The 17,802-nt window shown below is 40.7% G+C and overlaps 1 protein-coding gene across 1 annotated transcript in view; it reads right to left on the bottom strand.

The window, feature by feature from the left end:
• Positions 1 to 3,512: 3,512 nt before the first annotated feature.
• The window catches only part of ube2f (ubiquitin-conjugating enzyme E2F (putative)), a 54,740-nt gene continuing 40,450 nt past the window's right edge, over positions 3,513 to 17,802 (bottom strand). The window contains exon 12 of the mRNA XM_026144148.2: positions 3,513 to 7,201. Coding sequence (XP_025999933.1) covers positions 7,151 to 7,201 — 51 coding nt within the window. The 3' untranslated portion in view covers positions 3,513 to 7,150. The remainder of the gene's footprint in view (positions 7,202 to 17,802) is intronic.

Raw genomic sequence — 17,802 nt, 5'->3', positions numbered from 1 at the left:
CATGTTTTAAAAAGTAACTAAGTAACTAATTACTTTTGAAAATAAGTTATCAGTAAAGTAACGGGATTACTTTTTCGGGAAGTAATCAGTAATTAGCTACTGATTACTTTTTTCAAGTAACTTGACCAACACTGCTAATAAGTCACATAGGGTGTTAATGGGTGTGGAGGATCACGGCTGTCTGTGCCACAGAGACTTTTTACTTGAGTTTTCCTCACAGTGCTCCAGCCCAGCGCTGCAATTTTGTTCAGAACCAGTGAGCGGTAAATAGCTGAAGAAATGAGAAAAAGCTTGGAAACAGCTAGAAGCAGCGAGCGTGGCCGACGAACGGAAGTTTGCACGCAGCTGAGTGATGGAAAGACAGAGAAGCAGCAGAGAAATAAGCAGCTGACATCGAACGCCCACCAGGGCACCAACACAAACGCACAAATAGACAGATGGACAGAGAAAACAAACACGCACAACACTCACATTTACAGAGAATTAAGACACAAAGAAAATTGCACAACTCTCTGACATCGGCTCTTAATCTCCAGCGTCGGTGCTGACTGACATTTCCAATAACCTGCAATTTTCTCCCCGCACTCTATACGAGTGTGTCCGCACTGACCTGCCTTCCATATTTAGACAAAACTTTTACTCTGCTGCAGACAGCCAGAAAAATGAGAAGGTAAAAAAAACAAAAAGTAAAAAAATAATGGTACTGCCACTGAAAGGGGAGAAACATGATATTTTGTTCTGTAACAGCCACCATAAGATAACCTGATGTGCATGTCAGCAGGAAGTGAGAGCGCACATACTGTAGGTAGATAATGATCCTGTTCAGACTGTTCTTCAGTGAGTGCCTAAAAATAAAAACCACTGTTGCTCTGATGTAACCCCTGAACCTCCCGTGCCCTTCAGCGAATGCACACACAGGAAACTCACACTGGATGCTGATGGGCGCAAATACAATTTACATCCTCTGATTATCTTGTCTGCTACACTGGTTTCACTGCACATCTCGGGATCGGATCGCTGCATCTGTTGTTGTTGTTTGGAAGAGGGGGAAAAGAGGAGAGATGGGAAGTAATTGTGTGTGTGGGTGAGAGATGCCTGAAGATGTTTAACTGCTGATCATCCGACAAAGTTTTTTTTTTCTTTTTAATTCTACAGTGCTGGTTTTAACTATAAATGGAGCAGTTGTTAGGTAATATGTAATGCCCTTAAAACTACAGTTGCTGCTCAGGTAGTGAGGTTCAATTACATAACATGCAACAGCATCACTCAGCTGAAAAGCCACAGAGTAAAAAACAAATAATTTCAAAAGTATCTAAAATGATTTAACGCTCCAATGTACCACAGAGACATTGATGATAATTATAAATTATCTGGATCTGGAGTGAACGCATGCAGTTTAATCCTTTAAGTTATCTCTAATCTTTAAAAGTAGAGTAACTGCACAAATTATTTCTGATTTGGAATTTCATTTCACACGTAGTGTACATTTATATTAATATATATTTTCCTATACGCTGATTAACCGATTTGTTGTTCTTTTACGACTCACTTCCTCATAAAACGTTAGGTATTTAAATTTAATTCAACATAATTTTATTTATATAGAACTTAATCACAATATCAGGTAATGTTATCAGGTAAAGACCCCGCAATAATAATAATAATACAGAAAACCGCAGCAATCAGACGACCTCCCTATGAGCAAATACTTGGTGAAAGTGGGAATGAAAAACTCCCATTTAACAGGAATCTCTGGGTTGAAGGGAGGAAGACAGGACAAAAGATGCACTGTGGAAGAGATAATGATTGAAACTGAATTATAATTAGTACAGTTAAGTTATATTATAGGATATTTTAGTCAGACAGTACTTAGTAATGCTTTATTTTTGATTTGATGCACATGCTTTACTGCATTTTAGGTACAGTGAACCTATCATGTTAATTAAACCAGTTTGATAGGAGTTCACTTTGTGGCTTTATCCTGCAATCAGCCATTAGAAGACAGGCACACTGTGGTCATAAAAGGCGCACATGATCAGCAGTGATGCTCAGTTGGTACTAAGGACCCCAAAGTGTGCAAATGAAACATTTCCCCATACCACCAGCCTGAACTGTTGAGGTAAGACAGGATGGAGCTGTGCTTTTATGGTGTTCTGACCTAACTGTGATCCTGCCATCCGAATGTTGGAGCAAAAATTGGTGAGCCTGTACAAATTGCAGCCTCAGCTTCCTGTTCTTAGCTGACAGGAGCGGCACCCGGTGCGATCCTCTGCTGCTTTTGCCCATCTGTTGAAGGTTTGTTGCACCTTGGTGGTAATGAGCAGTTATTTGAGTTACTGTTGCATTCCAGCTCGAAGCAGGCTGACCATCATCCTCTGACCTCTGGCATCAACAAGGCATTTTCTCCCAGAGAACTGCTGCTTGTGGACTTTACCACCACTGTTAAAGTGTTAAAGTGTCCAGTGAGTGTATTTTGAATAAGAATCAGACCGACCAATCACTGGAGCCCATTAATCTCTTCCCTAACGCAGCAGACAGGTGTGGAGTCCACATGGTTTCAAGTTCCCCATTATGTTTTTATTGCATTAGTATTTATTTATTTACAGCCTGCTTTTAAAGGATATGGAAACATCTGCTTAAAGATAATTGAGTGTGGGTGGAGAGGACTCGATTGGTTAGATTATATTCAGGCTGAACAGTCACTGTAGGTGAGCGGGGCCTGGAATACCCAGGGAACTGGAGAAATATGATTTATAGCACTCAGCCTTCTCATTATTTGGTTGAGGCTGTCAGCTGTCACTGCACACACAGGAAATCCACGAGGCTGCATAGCCACAGGGCACGGGAACAGTGCGACTGCGCATCCTCCAAAACCCGCCGTAATGACAGGCTGTGGGGATGACTGACAGACGTCAGCACTGTCTGCGTCCCTTTTCCATTCAAGTCAAAGCTTTGAAAGGCTGACGGTTGTGTGCTGAATGTACACTTCGTGTGCACGTATGCACAAATGTGTGAGAAGCAAATGCACAGAAGGAGAAAAGCAGCAAACACATTTAATATTTTTTGTAAACACTCAAAAAATTTTGTTACTCCTTTTAATCATTTACTCCACATTTTTATTTAAAGTCATTTAAAGTACCTTTCAATGCTTTAAAAAAATTGCATATTGGTAAAGTGAAGAATTACTTGTGATACCCGTGTCTCATAATTTCTACTCTCAGCCTGGTTTTAGCTCACCTCAGAGCTTCCTTTATTTCCAGACATGCTCAGTTTGGATTAGTCTGATAACAGAACTACAACCACAGAATGGGCGCTACACAGAAGCTGTTATGTACATATATAATTACTTTGTTAACGGTCAGCCTCAAGCAGCCACTTAACTAGTGTCACAGTCAATGGTTGGAGACAGCAGCGCGGCAGCAGACAGTTAAAATAATCATCCTTTGTGAAGTGACACAGACACAGCACACGTCACCAAACGCTCGATCAACACAAGAAACAAGACACGTTAGTTTCATTTATATACTCTTTAATATATCTTAAAAAATGGATATACAATCTGAGAAAGAAAATGTCGAGGATCTGAAGAAGAACAGATTGTTAATCTCGTTCCTCTGGCCCTGGAGTTTAACTGAAGCGAAGACATTTCCAGAGAAACATCCGAAGAAGAGGAGAAAACAAAACAAATTACCTCCAACAACACAAACTGCCAAACTAAAGGACACCGATAACAAGATCTCCAACAGCAAGCAAAAGTATTATTAAGGCCAAGAAAAAGCACTGAGTGTTGGGCTGAGGCAAAAACTACCGAGACAATTTGTTGCCAATTAATGAAGCGTGGTGTAGCCAGATCTGGGACTGCTGTCACTCTGTTTTTAAACTCCTGGGTCTTTTATTTTGGCAGAGTCGGGTGCTTTGTGTTGTTGTGTTTGCTAAGAAAATAAAAATGATCTGAGCTGATGAATCCAGATTTTAAAAAAGAAAGAGGAAACCAGAGCATGCTAACAAGTCACATCGTCTCCACAAGTCACACTGTAACTGCCCACACACACACAGACACACTCCAGGAGCACAAACTGTCATTTTTGTTAATCTTACACGCACACTTCCTACACAAAAATTCAATCTTCTGCCTCTACATTTCCACATCCTCGGTAGACTGCAACACTCGCACACAGACGTTTTCCTCATGCAGACGTGAAAACAAAGCTGAACAGGTGAAAACAGGCGATACTTACAGACTCAAACCGGAGGCACAGCAATAGCCAGGGCCGGGCAAACGACACACGCTCACACACACACACACACACACACACACACACACACACACACACACATAAAAACACAATCACTAGCCAAAACCCACAGCAGCAGAGGTTCATGGAGACATTATCTAGTTAGTCCAGAATTCCTAGCGGCCATCCCACAAAGCATAATCTGCTCTAGTCAACCGAGAGGCGCAAATATAGTTTAACTAGTTAACTAGCACTCGAGGTAGCAATTTAATCCAGTGTCAAACATGTCAACTGCCTCAAGAGTGTTTCCCACCAAATCTGTGCAGTTTTTTTAACCTCCCCTTTTCCCCAGTGTTTGACTGTGACCGAGCCTGCAGAGCTCCACACATTTATTAGACCCCCCCATCCCCCCACCCCCAGGGTAAGGTTTACCCCACTGCTGCCCTAAATCAAAAGTATTAGTAATGACCAAAATCATTGTTTATGTTTCTGTAATGCTTAATCCTGCAGTACACACAAGCTCTTAATCAAAATTGGATTTTTAAATGGTAAAATATAGTTATTGTTATGATCCCTGACATTTTAAATTTCCTGTTTCACAAAAACGCTGAAAAAGTAAATCACAATTATTAGCAATTATTGTTATTATTTTTATTAAGATGCCAAATTACATGTTAACTTGCATTACTGAATAGAAAAATTCGTTTTAGTTGTTGAATGTGATGTCTCAGAGAAGTGCTGCAGATCAAATTCACCTATAAAAATGTAAAATCGGTTTGTTTTTGCATAAACAAAGAAAAAAAACCATATTTTTGACAGAATTCTCAAATATTTGTGATTCCTGTTTTTATGACAGGCGTTCCAATGGCTTTGTTAAGTACTGCACTTTCATAGATTTCATAGATGTCCAGAATGACGCCTTCCTGCAGTCTCTAACAGATCTGAAGCCACTTACATTAGCTAGCTAGTAATCCTGCTAGCATGTCATCTTGCCATCTGTTTTCATGCAATCTGGAAACCTGCCTTTTAAAGTAGCTGCTTGAACCAGCGTTCAAGTCTTCTGGGCTTCTGATGCACCCAGTGGAGATATATTTGGGCCAAGTTTTCATATTCTTTTGGCCAGTTATGACTTACACCTGCATGCAACTACAGCCTGCTCACCGATCAGTTGAACTCTGGCTACAAACAATAACAGCAGACTCTGCACGTCTGTATGCAGATATCATTTACAGAGTGGTCTTTATGAACCTCTGCTATTGTTTTCTCCACACACATTCAGATAGTGAAATCATACAGTCTGCTTACAAAGGGGGAGAGACTGAAATAGCGCCATTTTTAGAAAGATACAGTCAGCTCGGAAATCTCCCTAAGGGAGCAGAACGAGGGGGTTTGTGCAGATCAGTCAAAAACCTCAATATCAGTTTGGCTCAGCACTGAACAGTGACTATAAAGTAAAAAAAATGACTGAGTTTAAAAGTTGTAAGGCTTTCTTTGCACCTATTGATCTTCATTGGAGACATTTTCACACATGAACTCTGGAGAATGTCAGGACTGTCTGGTGGGATACGATACACTCTGCAGCTACCAGAGCAGGCAGGAGGGAGTGCTTGCTGTGAATTCACCTGACAGTCACCTGTTCTTTTCGCAGCTCACTTTAAAGATCATTGAAAGGTGGCTGCACGTCTCTCAATAATCTTTGGAACAGTTCGGAGCTGCAGTGCACGTGGTTGATGACAAAATGACTCAAGATCGTTCTTCAAGTGTTGCCTACGTACATCCAGGAGGTCATTTGGAGTCGTGTTTAAGGTTTCCTCCAACTTTTCTTTCTTTGACAGATTCTTTACCGTGTTTAGCACTTTGTTGCTTAGTGCTGTTATCAGACTCTTATGTCATCACTTCTTTAAAACCAGTCGTCGTTTCGCTTACATGAAGAGCCAGCATGCCAGAAGTTTTGACTGTACTGTTTTAACCTCTCCATCTGCAACACAGAACTTCACATGTGCGCTCACCTGTGCTGTGTGCGTGCGTGCGTAACAGAGACAGATGCAGTAAAAAAGACAAAGAAGTGAAGAGGGCAGTGGTGCAGAGACAAGAGATGAAGTTGAAAAATGAACAGTGCATTTGGCTGTTTTTGTGGCAGTATTTTATGTCACTGGAACTGAAAACACACAGCTGTGTCTGCGTGCATGTGTGTGTGTGTGTGTGTGTGTACACATGCAGAGAGAATGACATTAAAATGGGTCAGTGTGGTCATTCACATGCTGTCTAATGGGGCTGGGGGCTGCAGGCTTTCCAACTTCCAACCAATGTGTGTTTTTCCATGTGCTCACCTTTTACTGCAGGCTGTGACTGCGTGTGTGTGTGTGTGTGTGTGAACTCACATGCATTTTCACTTTAGTGACACAAACATGGCAGGCACTGGAACAGAGAACTGACAGTAACAGATAATCTTCCTCTTGAGTCATCAAATTTAAAAATAGCCAAGCGTGACTTGTTGTCTTCTTCAGTTAAACATCGCATCCAATTCCATCGCCACGTGGCTCGTGTCCGACGGGCTCGTCAGCGGGGTGGCGTCATTCGTGTGTCTTGCCACAACAGACAGACACTGTGGTCACTGTAACCCTCGGCCGATTAACTAAAGCGTTATTTTCTTGTGTATGTAAGTCCTCTCTTCAACGTGTGACTTTTTTTTTTTTTTTATTTCATTCCTGCGATGTGAAGTTTATTGCAATTGGGTGAACAGAAGAGGCGGGGCGTCGCCAGAGCTGTGGTGTCGAGAGGGAGGGGAGTGGTACGAGTCAAAGAGTCAGCTGCTGATTCACACATGTGGGAGGGGAGTTGGCCAAGAGAAGCAGAGGCAAGGTAGAGCAGTTTGGTTAGTTGGTGCAGGCTGCAGCGGGTCACCAATGCTTTTATCATCTGGCGTAATGCTTGATGTAATCTTGAACCTTATTCCGAAAGTCCTCCTGAGGACAGAGAAGGTAAAGAGAAGAAAAGAGTTAGATGGGAAAACTAGAAGTAAAAATGTTGCTGTGTTGCTTTTTCCCCATTTAAAACCAAAAATGGCAAAAAAACACAAACACTGATCTAACTGAAGATATTTTAATGTACTTTTTAGGTCGCTATGCTAGTTTTGGACATATTAGACGCTGTAAGGCACTTTTTCATTCCACATGTTAACTTCTTGCCAAATAATTGGAAGCAAAACAAACAAAACAAAAAGACAAACAAGTGTAAGAAGTATGCACGAGGACTAGGCTAATCTGAGGCGACACTACACAAATGTAGATCCAGAAAAATCAAGGGTCATTTGAATTTTACTACACTGAAAATATGCAAATGACCTTCGGCAGATTTGTCAATTAATTTCTTGATGTACAGTGAAGGCACCCTGCTAAAAATGCAACATGTATAGGGGTACAGTATGATGCATAAACACTGTTAAACAAGCAACAACAACAAGATAAATAACAGCCACTGTTGCAAAACTAGAATATTAATTTCACCAAATATTACATCTCTTTTAACTGTACTATGCACAGTATCAGTCCTATGCAGATGTTACACTGCAAGTAAATGTACGTAAAATCTACAAGCACAAAAACCCAAAACAAAAAGACAAACGTTTAAATTCTTACGTCTGATAGTTTAAAAATGAAATTCTTCAAGTTTTTCTCACTCGGGGCCCATCTAGTGCCCGAGACGTGGAGTGCTTGACATCTTGATAATAACGACGTCTGTATCGAGTCGACGTTCCTTGGCCATATCCCTTCTGGTCCTTAGTGTCTTCCTCTTTCCTTACCATGTGTCCCCCCCCCCCCTACTCGATCATGCCCCTTCAGGTTATGCTTGACATCGTTCCACCCCCACCCACCATGCACGAGTCCTGTAAACGCCCCTCTGTCGTTACTTCGACTCATATCTCCTGGTGGCATCTGGTCCAACCAAGCTGTGTGTGACCTCCACTTTCCATCCTCTTTTTTTCCCCTCCTCCGCTACCCGCTAGTTTTAGTCACGGTTTAAGTTTTCCATCCTTTAAAACCATTTGGCTTTTCTTGCCAACATCCTTTTCATCTTAACTTCTTTTTAATCCCATTATTCCTTTAAACACTGTTTCAATTCAATTTTATTCAGATAGCTTATACTTGCTTTACATTGTAGAGTAAAAACCTTATAATATTACAGAAAGATGTTTCAGCAAGCACTTTGTGACAGTCCAGAGACATTACAAGACTCACACACTCTCTCATATACACACACACACACACACTCTCACACACTCACACACACACTTTGAGGCTACAGGCTATTAATTTGAGCTGCAGCAGCTTTACTCTGTTGTGAAAAGGTTTCCTTTATTTGGTCTACACTAGAAAATGCAAGGTCAGGCTGTTAGCTACACACATTATAAATCATAGAAAGTGCTGTAACTGAGGTTGCTGCTCACACATAACAACAACACAGGGGACATTTTTTACTAGTATTAATGATGATGCAGGTATGACTCTGCACAGATTGCTAGCATTTCCCAAGTATGCGGACATGGGGTAGAAGTTAGGCCCCCCAAAAAGAGTTGAATCTGACTTAGGCCCTAAATAGCAGGTTAATCCTACTCTGTTTATTTAAATTTCTAATGAGAAACTATGTGCTACAGGCTCACATGGTCTTCTGCTGAATGTATTTTGAGTAAATGATCTTTTCCCCAAAGAACAGCACACAAATCATTCCAAACAGATGGATTTAATCCATCTGTGCTTTCAACTGGCCTTTTTTTTTTTTTTTGCTATAAATATTTAGCTAGCTTATTTGTGACTAAATTAATATTTGTGCACCCTTGGTTCCTAAGCATCCTCGTCTGTCGACCCACTTCTTAATATACCTCTGCTTTTTTCTTTTTTTAAAACCCATCCACCACCACAGGGTCCTGCCCTTGTCACAGAGTCCCCCCCTCTTGTCCAACCTTTCACATAAATGTGCCGTGCATTGACAACAACGCCCTTATTTATGCGTCAGGTCGAGCGGCCTGTTGGTTACGCACACATTTCTCTGAGGTCGCTGGAGTACGAACAAGAAATGGAGAGCATGAGAAAATAAAGAGTAAATGGGAAAGAGAAAGAGAGAGTCTGTGCACAAACAGGGGAGACGGCATTAATGCTGAAAAGTTGCCAGCAACCATAAAAGAATTGATGACAGCGGTCTGAGAATTGGTCCATGGAGGGATGATGGATCAGCTATTCTCTGTTGAGAGATTACTCCCTTAAGACTTTAATTAATGCTAGAAGAGGAATGAGCGCAGTGTGCTGGAGTCTGGGTACCCAAACTGCTTGTTTCTAAGTGAACCTACTATTTTGGTTTATTATATTGATATATATATAGAGAGAGATCAGACCGTACTGACTAACATACTCAGCCAGTCACACTGCTTGGCTTGTGACCTCAGCTTAAAAAAAGCAAAGAGAGCTACTGAGAATGGACAAGACTACAGTAAAAATGGTGAAACTGAAGACATACACCTAGTGATGCACAAATCAATGAGTCAGGGATCAGAATCATCCTTGATTGGTGAACATCTGTTCAGCCTCGTTTCTGTTTTGTATTTTGCATGAAACGTTGAGGTTTTCTTGATTTTTTTTAGTTCTGGTTATTAGAAAAAAAAACTGGCAAAACACACTGAGCCAAGAGGAAATCAAAATGGGCCAAATATATTTCAAAGCTGCTATTACAAAAGGTGTAACTTGAAGAATTACTGCACAATAATTATAAACAACTTTTTCTCTTCCATTAATTAAATTTGAACAGCTTGATCCAGGCTTCATCAAGTATACCTAATCAACTACTTGCTAAATGCAATTATTTAACCAGTCAGTCCCATTCAGCACATTGAGGCATGTAGACACAGTCAAGACAGCCTGGAGAAGTTAAAACCAAACAGCACCACAGACGTTGAAGGTGACATGGTTGTTGATGCCAAATGGGCTCATCTGAGTATTCCAGAAACTCCCGATCTGCTCGGACTTTCCCACACAACCATCACTGGTGTTTACAGAGAATGGTCTGAAAAAGGGAAAATATCCAGTTTGCGGCCGTTCACTGGTAGAGGTCAGAGGATAAGTGCTGGACTGTTTCAGGCTAATATGAAGGCAAGAGTAACTCAAAGTAGTACTCATTATAACTAAGGTGTACAACCTGGTGAGTGGAGGTCACAATGAACTCATAATGAGCTTTGTCCTGAAATATTGGTACATTGAGGCCATAAATGGGTGGACATGGTCAGTAACAGCACTCGGACGGGCTGTGGTGTTTAAATGTGGTGTTTAAGAGCAGCTCAGACTGCACGGGATGCCAAACCTCGAAGCAGATGGGCCACAACAGCAGAAGACCTCACTGGACAGCACTCTGGTCAGCTAAGAGCAGGAGCTTGGATGATGGGGCCAGAATTTGGTGTAAATAATATGAAAGCATCGTATTTTTCGGACCATAAGGCGCACCGGATTATAAGGCGCATTAAGCAAAACAAAGCAGTCAGAGAAGTCAAACTTTACTCAACTCATTCTTCTTGCTTCCTCCACTTCCGTACCATTGATTCATTAATGTTGAATTCTCTCACAGCTGCTCTATTTCCATGTTGTTGCAGTATATTAATGACTAACCTTCTATTGTGGATGGATTATCTCAGTTGTTCTCCTGACTGAAGTTTGGTCCGTTTACAGCATCCTGCCATGCGATTGCATTTGTCCCTGACCATTGGAAACCCTCAAGTTAACGAGTAGAAAAAAGTTAGCGTTCATCCTCCAGCTTCACTGTGTTTGTTATGCTAACATAGCTGTGTCGCTAGCCACCACGTAGCACATCATTATATACCAGCAATTCCAACTTCAGTAACCCTACAAACGTCACTGGTGTTTAGTTTTCTGTCTTCATTTATGTTGGAAGTGATAGCAGAGCTGTACGTTTGAATTTTTTAACAAATCTCTCAGTCAGAACATGCTATATCATGTTTAGCTAACTAGCGAGCTAACTTCCTGCTAACTTCTAACTCTGTTAAATTTAATAAATTCTGTTTTCATGGATGCCTGGATGTTAAACTTAATTGTTACACCTGGTAAAGCAGCAACGCTGATCATCTTATTAAAGATGAAAGAATTTAGACAGTTTTTAACTCTCAGTGATGCTGCAGTGTTCGTTTGACTTTGGGACCTGAAGTAACTGAATTTAGGACCCAGATTACTCCACGAGGCTCTTGACTACAGTAACCGTAATTCTCCGACAATCCATAAAGCGGTGCGGCTTCGTAGCTTACCAAAGTCGTACTAAAGCATTTTTTGACAGATTTTTGAGCGCCGTGTACCAAATAAAATCGGTTTGAGGTCTGTATCACAACCAGAATACATAAGGCGCACTGTCGATTTTTGAGAAAATTAAAGGATTTTCAGTGCGCCTCATAGTGCAGAAAATATGGTACTTAAACTACTTAAACTGTTAGGGCTGGTAGTAGAGGTGAAATCCTGTGGGGGATATTTTATTTACACACGTTGGGCCCCTTAGTACCAGCTGGGCAGCGCCTAAACACCACAGCCTGTCCGAGTGTTGTTACTGACCATGTCCACCCCTTTATGACCTCAGTGTACCCATCTTTCAGGACAAAGCTCATCGTGAGTTCATTGTGACCCCCTCAGTCAACAGATCTAATAGTGCACCTTTGGGATGTGGTGGAATAGAAGGTTTGCATCACTGATGAGCAGCTGACAGCAACTGTGTGACACCACTGTGTCAATATCATCTCAAAATCTCAGAGGGATGTTTCCAGCATCTTGCTGAATCTGTACCACAAAGAGTTCAGACAGTTCTGAAGGAAAAAGGATGGGGCAAACTCTGTACTGTAAGATATACTTAATGAAGTGGCCAGTGACGTGCGTATAGACATTAGTATGTCAATCTATCCAAGAACTGCTGAGAGAATTCACTAAAGGCTGAAAATTTTAAGCTCACAGTTCATCTTCTGACTACTGTTATAATAAAACCCTGCCTGTGACACTTAGTGGCTCTTCTTCCTCATTTGGCAGATGACGTGACATCACAGAGGGGATTAAAAAAAAAAAAAAAGGCAAATATGTGGTGACAAAATGACACATTAACTGTGGAAGTAAACACCAATAGAGTGCACACAGATTTTAAGCTAGAAACTCTTTGTCAACTGGGTCCAATTAAGATGTCAATACAGACTAGGAAGTTTCTCAGTGGCAGAATAAGAAAACAAAAAAACCTTAATTAAGCTATCACACAACTATGAGGAGAAACAGGATAAGAGCAGCAACTATTAAAGACGACTCACAAAAAAATAGTACGGGTACATTTACATACTTTGATCATATACGTTTCTCTTCCTTTGTTCTCGATTTTTCTCTTACAAAAGAAAATTGGCTGAACTGCAAATTACTCTGAGATTCATTAGATTTAATATTGCAAGTGAACTCTGCAGTCGATTAAAAAGTTTGTTGGACTGGTGCTTACTTTTCTTGGCTTCACCTAGAGAAAGCAATTAACTCTGTTCCTCCAGTGATCTGCACAGGTACTCAAAATATGCACCACCATCAGTGGGAGGGGAATGTAAATTAAACCCTGTGGGTTCAAATGGTTGGTTTAAAATCGGCTAAAATATAAAAACTGAGCAACTGAGGGCCTCGGGATATATCAGGTAAGCAGACTATGAAGGGAAAATATGTCGGCGTAAGGAGCGATGTGAACAGGAAAGTAAAGAAAGGACAGCAAACAGAAATGACATCCATCGAATTAGCCAACTGTTCCCAGTCGTCTTTTTAAACATACAAAAAAGACGAAAGAAAAGCAGAATGAAGAACCAGGCACGTGTTAAAATCATGCTCTAAGCTTCTGTAGTCAATCCACTTGTGTCCACTAATCAAGGATTTCAGTACCCTGGATCATTCTTTGCTGCATGTAAATGTGATTTGATATCTCGCTGGTAAAACCTGGAAGTGTGAAATAAACTCCCAGGTATCCCCCCCCCTCTCTCTGCACCTACTCAGCTCAGCTGAAACTTAATTAGCACTGCTGCGGGTGAATAGCTCTGCATTAATTGAGTGCATGGAGTGGTATACTGAGGCCAGAGCCTTTTGTTTGAAAAACCTATACTGGAGGTGTCACTATGCAAAAGCAACTCTGCTACAGTCTGAAAGGAGGTGGTGGAGGCTCTGGCCGCTCACGATGGATGACATCGTGGCTCATGCAGCACTGAACTCGTCACCACTCTGGATTCCCTCGGCTTTTTCACCTTAAGAAAGGCCAGGCTGCTCATTATACAACTGCTGCTTTGACTTTGAAATTTAGAGCCAACTTGTGCCTCACTTTATCTTCCAGTGACTGTTTTCTGATTATTTGCACAAATCTTTGCTTCCACTTCAGCTACAGTTCATCAGTGTCTACAGGCAGGGCCTACGCTTTGTCTGGCCACTCCGGACGCACCATCTTTTCAGATGACAACAAATGGAGTTAAAGACCTTTATAGACCACTTTACATCACATGCTTGTTAAGTCAGCACTTGGTCTGACTAAACACAGACAGCAGCAGAGAGCAGACATGTCCAATGCTGTTGTCGTTCACTGCCTGGCTGCCACTGCAGAGCTCTGACACTAAACTGATAGAACAGGTACACAACACAATAAGGTGACTGGAGCTGCTGAAGGCTCTGACAGTGTGCTTGTTAACCCGTGTAAGAGCCTGCAGTGTAAATCCAAAGGACAGTCTCCCCTGTAAGACTTTGGGAGTGGACATTAAACCCCCCCCAGTAAACCTAGTCTGTTGTGTACGTCGATGGCACAAAATGAGTGGACTGTTCACTGTTATAGAGGTTGTTGGGGTATTATTTTGGGATCCTGTTCTACACCACACACTCCCACATGCACTCATATCCCCAACTTCCTGTACTGTGGACTGAAAGACAGTGAGAAATCGTGTCTATGCATGGAACTCACTCCAAGCTAAATCCATCAGTCATTCAGTTCTTTATATGTTGAGACAGTTATTTTATCTTTTTCTGTTTCTGTGCCGCAGTTTGACAAATTTAGGGAATACCTTATTACATGTCAGATATAGGGGCAATAACATCTGCTGAAGCCTACTGGGATGGTACCGATAATTCAGGACATTCAGTGGGTGACAAAGTAGAAAAATATTAGTATTTTATAAACAAGAAGTGAACACTGCTTCTTTTAAGAGAGACTCAAGAATAAACAACCTTGATACGTGGTCTCCTTTTGTGCTTTAACGAGACCCTGTGGGTCATTCATGGACAGAAAGCTGATGAGGAGAAGAGAAGCCCAATCGAGATGCAGCAAAAGGTGAGAGAGTGTGTGTCTGTACTTGACACGTCTGACTATTGACTGAAGAAGCAAAGCCACTTGAGAGACCCAGGAGTGAGCATCTGGGAGAGTTAGAGAGAGTTAGTCCCTTTAATTGGTCAGTAACAATAAGTGGAGGTGCAGAACATTTAGCATTGTATGAATGAACTTTGAACCCTCCAAGGGCTGACTGGTACAAGGTCACTGTGCGCTTTAGGACAGAGAGTCTACTATGTATCCCAAATACACAGGCTCCCGTTTGTATTTCATATCCACCGAAGTATACGTGCTGTAACACAGTCCTCTGAGCCTTCTGCTCGCTCACGGTTCAGCTTGTTGACATGTTAACAACATTTGATATTTTATGATAGAAGCATGCTCGTGATCTCTGGTAGCGTGTTAATGGTAAGAGCCAATGTACACTGTTCACACTGTCCAGAACATTTCCACCACTGCTGTTGAAAAAAAACTGAACAAGTAAGATGTAGGACAATTTTTAAACAATGTGATGTTTTTACATTTCTTCTATTGAATTAAAGCATTTCAGTAAAAAGAAATGAGATAGAATCCAACTTCTCTTTCTTGTAGGTGCAAACTTAAAGAAACGTCTTATCGCTGTGATCACCAACAAGGACTTCTCCAACAAGTACTAAGCCATGTTTTGCTTGGAAATCAAATACTTTATTAAAAGTTTAAATTATAACTTTTATGCAATGATTTTGATTCCTGGATCTTTGGTTGATACTCTGTAATTAAAAATGTAATTCCTAAAAACTTGTTAAAACCCTTGATTAAAAACTGAAGATTTGCATTTCATCACAAGGTGATGGCTTTATTTAAAATCCAGCATGGTGGCATACAGAGCTAAAAAATACAAATGTGTAATTGTGCAGATACTTGTGGACCTGTATGCTTTTCAGTTTGCTAACAGATTCAGTACTGTACAAAATATTCTTAAAGTAACTAATATAGTTGGTGCATCATCGAATGCAACCCAGCCCCATAGCCCTTCCTCAAGTCTTTCCACCATTCTACATTTACTTTTTTCTTCACATGCAAAACCTACTTCGAGTCAGCATGTATTATGTAACTAGGGCACAGAAAATGTTTACACATCAAGAAAAACAGGTAACTGACAACAAGCGCCCAAATCACCCTGTTCTTGGTTTGAAACACAGATCTCAGAAGGATTACAGTCAGTCAGTCTCATCTTTCACACACTTCTTTAAGCTGGAAGGAGCTAATTAGTATTTATAGATCAAGTCTTTGCTGAAGACTTCAAATGTCAGAGACTGTGTGCATTGCAGAGCTCATTATTAATCCACTTCCTTCATAAATCACAGAGAGATTCATACAGAGAAATACAATTTTTTTTGTTCTGGGCAGCGACTCCTGAACATCTGTCATAGGATGATCTCCTTTCTTCAGTGTCAGCTACTCTACCACGCTTTGATCACCTACTACAAATACAGCAGTTTATGTAAAAAAAAAAGTTTGAACAATATATATAAATATAATTTTTAAAGAAGTGGACATGTTAACACAATCTCGCTGTCCTATTTAGAGTTATCTCTGAACTGTTTGTTGTACCGCTGTCTACACATGTACACAGACAAAAACCCACTCACAACTAATAATAGCACAATACCATTATAACCAACAACGCACACACACACACACAGATTTACACACACTCATACTGCATTGCTCATGAGGATGCTTCCTTTTAGCCACTTTAACCAGCTAATGTATTCAGAGAGCAGCCACAGGAGGAGCCCCACTTCAAATGCCTCAACACAAAGTAGCACACGCATCCACATTCACAAGCATATTTGTGTACTGACACTCGCACTCCCACATCTCTATCCACTCGCTGCTGAAGTTGATTACAGCAGGCTTTGACTCAGTGGGAGTGGGTCACGGTTGGATGACTTTTCAGATGTTGTGACTCTGAAAAGCCACAACAGGCGGTAAAGCACCACTAAAACTTACTGAAACACATTTCGAAATGAGAGATTTTTATCATTAATGTATCAAATTAGTAACTTTGTTAACTCAGAACTATAACTGAAAACACTAAATGGATACACTACAAAAACAAATTCTGCCTTTTGGTCAGTCTTATCAATTCAAACTGCTTTTAGTTTCACAACTGATCTGATTATATATCTGTAGTTCAACGACCAAAAGTCTGTTTCAGTATAAATGTGTGTAATCAGTCAAAGTTTAGAAAAAAAACACTGATTTGACTAAAGCCACATTATAAAGCTGAAACGGGTAAAGGTGCTAAATAACAGACTGGGGCAGTAGAATTTTAAATTTAATTTTAAATAAATTTTGTTTATTTGTTTAATTATAAAGCACCGAATCACAAGTCACCTCAAACTGCTATATACTGTAAGGTCAAGTTTCTAAAGAACACAGAGAAAACCCCAACAGATGGACAACCCCTATCAGCAAGCACTTGGTGACAGTGGGAAGGAAAAACTCCCTTTTAACAGGAAAAATCCTCCAGCAGAAACAGGCTCAGTGAGGAACAGTTGGGGGTGAGCTCATAGGGTTTTCTGTCAGTGTAATTATCATATTCATTCATTGCTGTAAGTGAACAGCAATGAATGAAGTAGCCACAGCCAAACGTAGGCGCTTCTGCTATTCTGTCTGTGCCCCACAGGATGCGGTTGTTGAGACAGCAGTACATCAACCACATTAACTACAAGAAACCTTCATATAGAGATTCTGCACCACATACACTGCCACTAGTGTGACTGTTAATTAGCAATTAAACTGACACCTGAATGTTTAAGTCTCACATGTGGTGAGCTGGTCTGGGAATAATAAAAAGTGCATTTCCAGTAGTAGATTTTCTTACCTATCACAAGCTGGCTAGACTGTGTGGAAATGTGTTCATCCCAACGGCATTAAAATGCATTAAATTACAATGCACAATAAATGAGTAATATATGAGAATAGTGCAGAGTGATACAGGATGCAAGAAAATATCATTCATATTAACCTTTACCTTTGTAATCAGAAATGAATTTTTAATAACTTATAGTTAAACATTTAAAAAGGTCATTGCCCAGGTCACAAACACATATTCTGAAAAGAATGACATATAGTTAGTAAACATTTATACCTACAGGAGCTGCTAAGCCATGCAAGCCCATCCCATGAAGCTCCTGGTGCACAGATCTTGTGCTGCTGTTAATGC

Source organism: Astatotilapia calliptera, chromosome 16 (genome assembly GCF_964374335.1).
Source record: "Astatotilapia calliptera chromosome 16, fAstCal68.1, whole genome shotgun sequence".
Classification (NCBI taxonomy): domain Eukaryota; kingdom Metazoa; phylum Chordata; class Actinopteri; order Cichliformes; family Cichlidae; genus Astatotilapia; species Astatotilapia calliptera.
The sequence above is the reverse complement of the archived record's forward strand: the minus strand, read 5'-3'. Positions and strand labels throughout refer to the sequence as shown.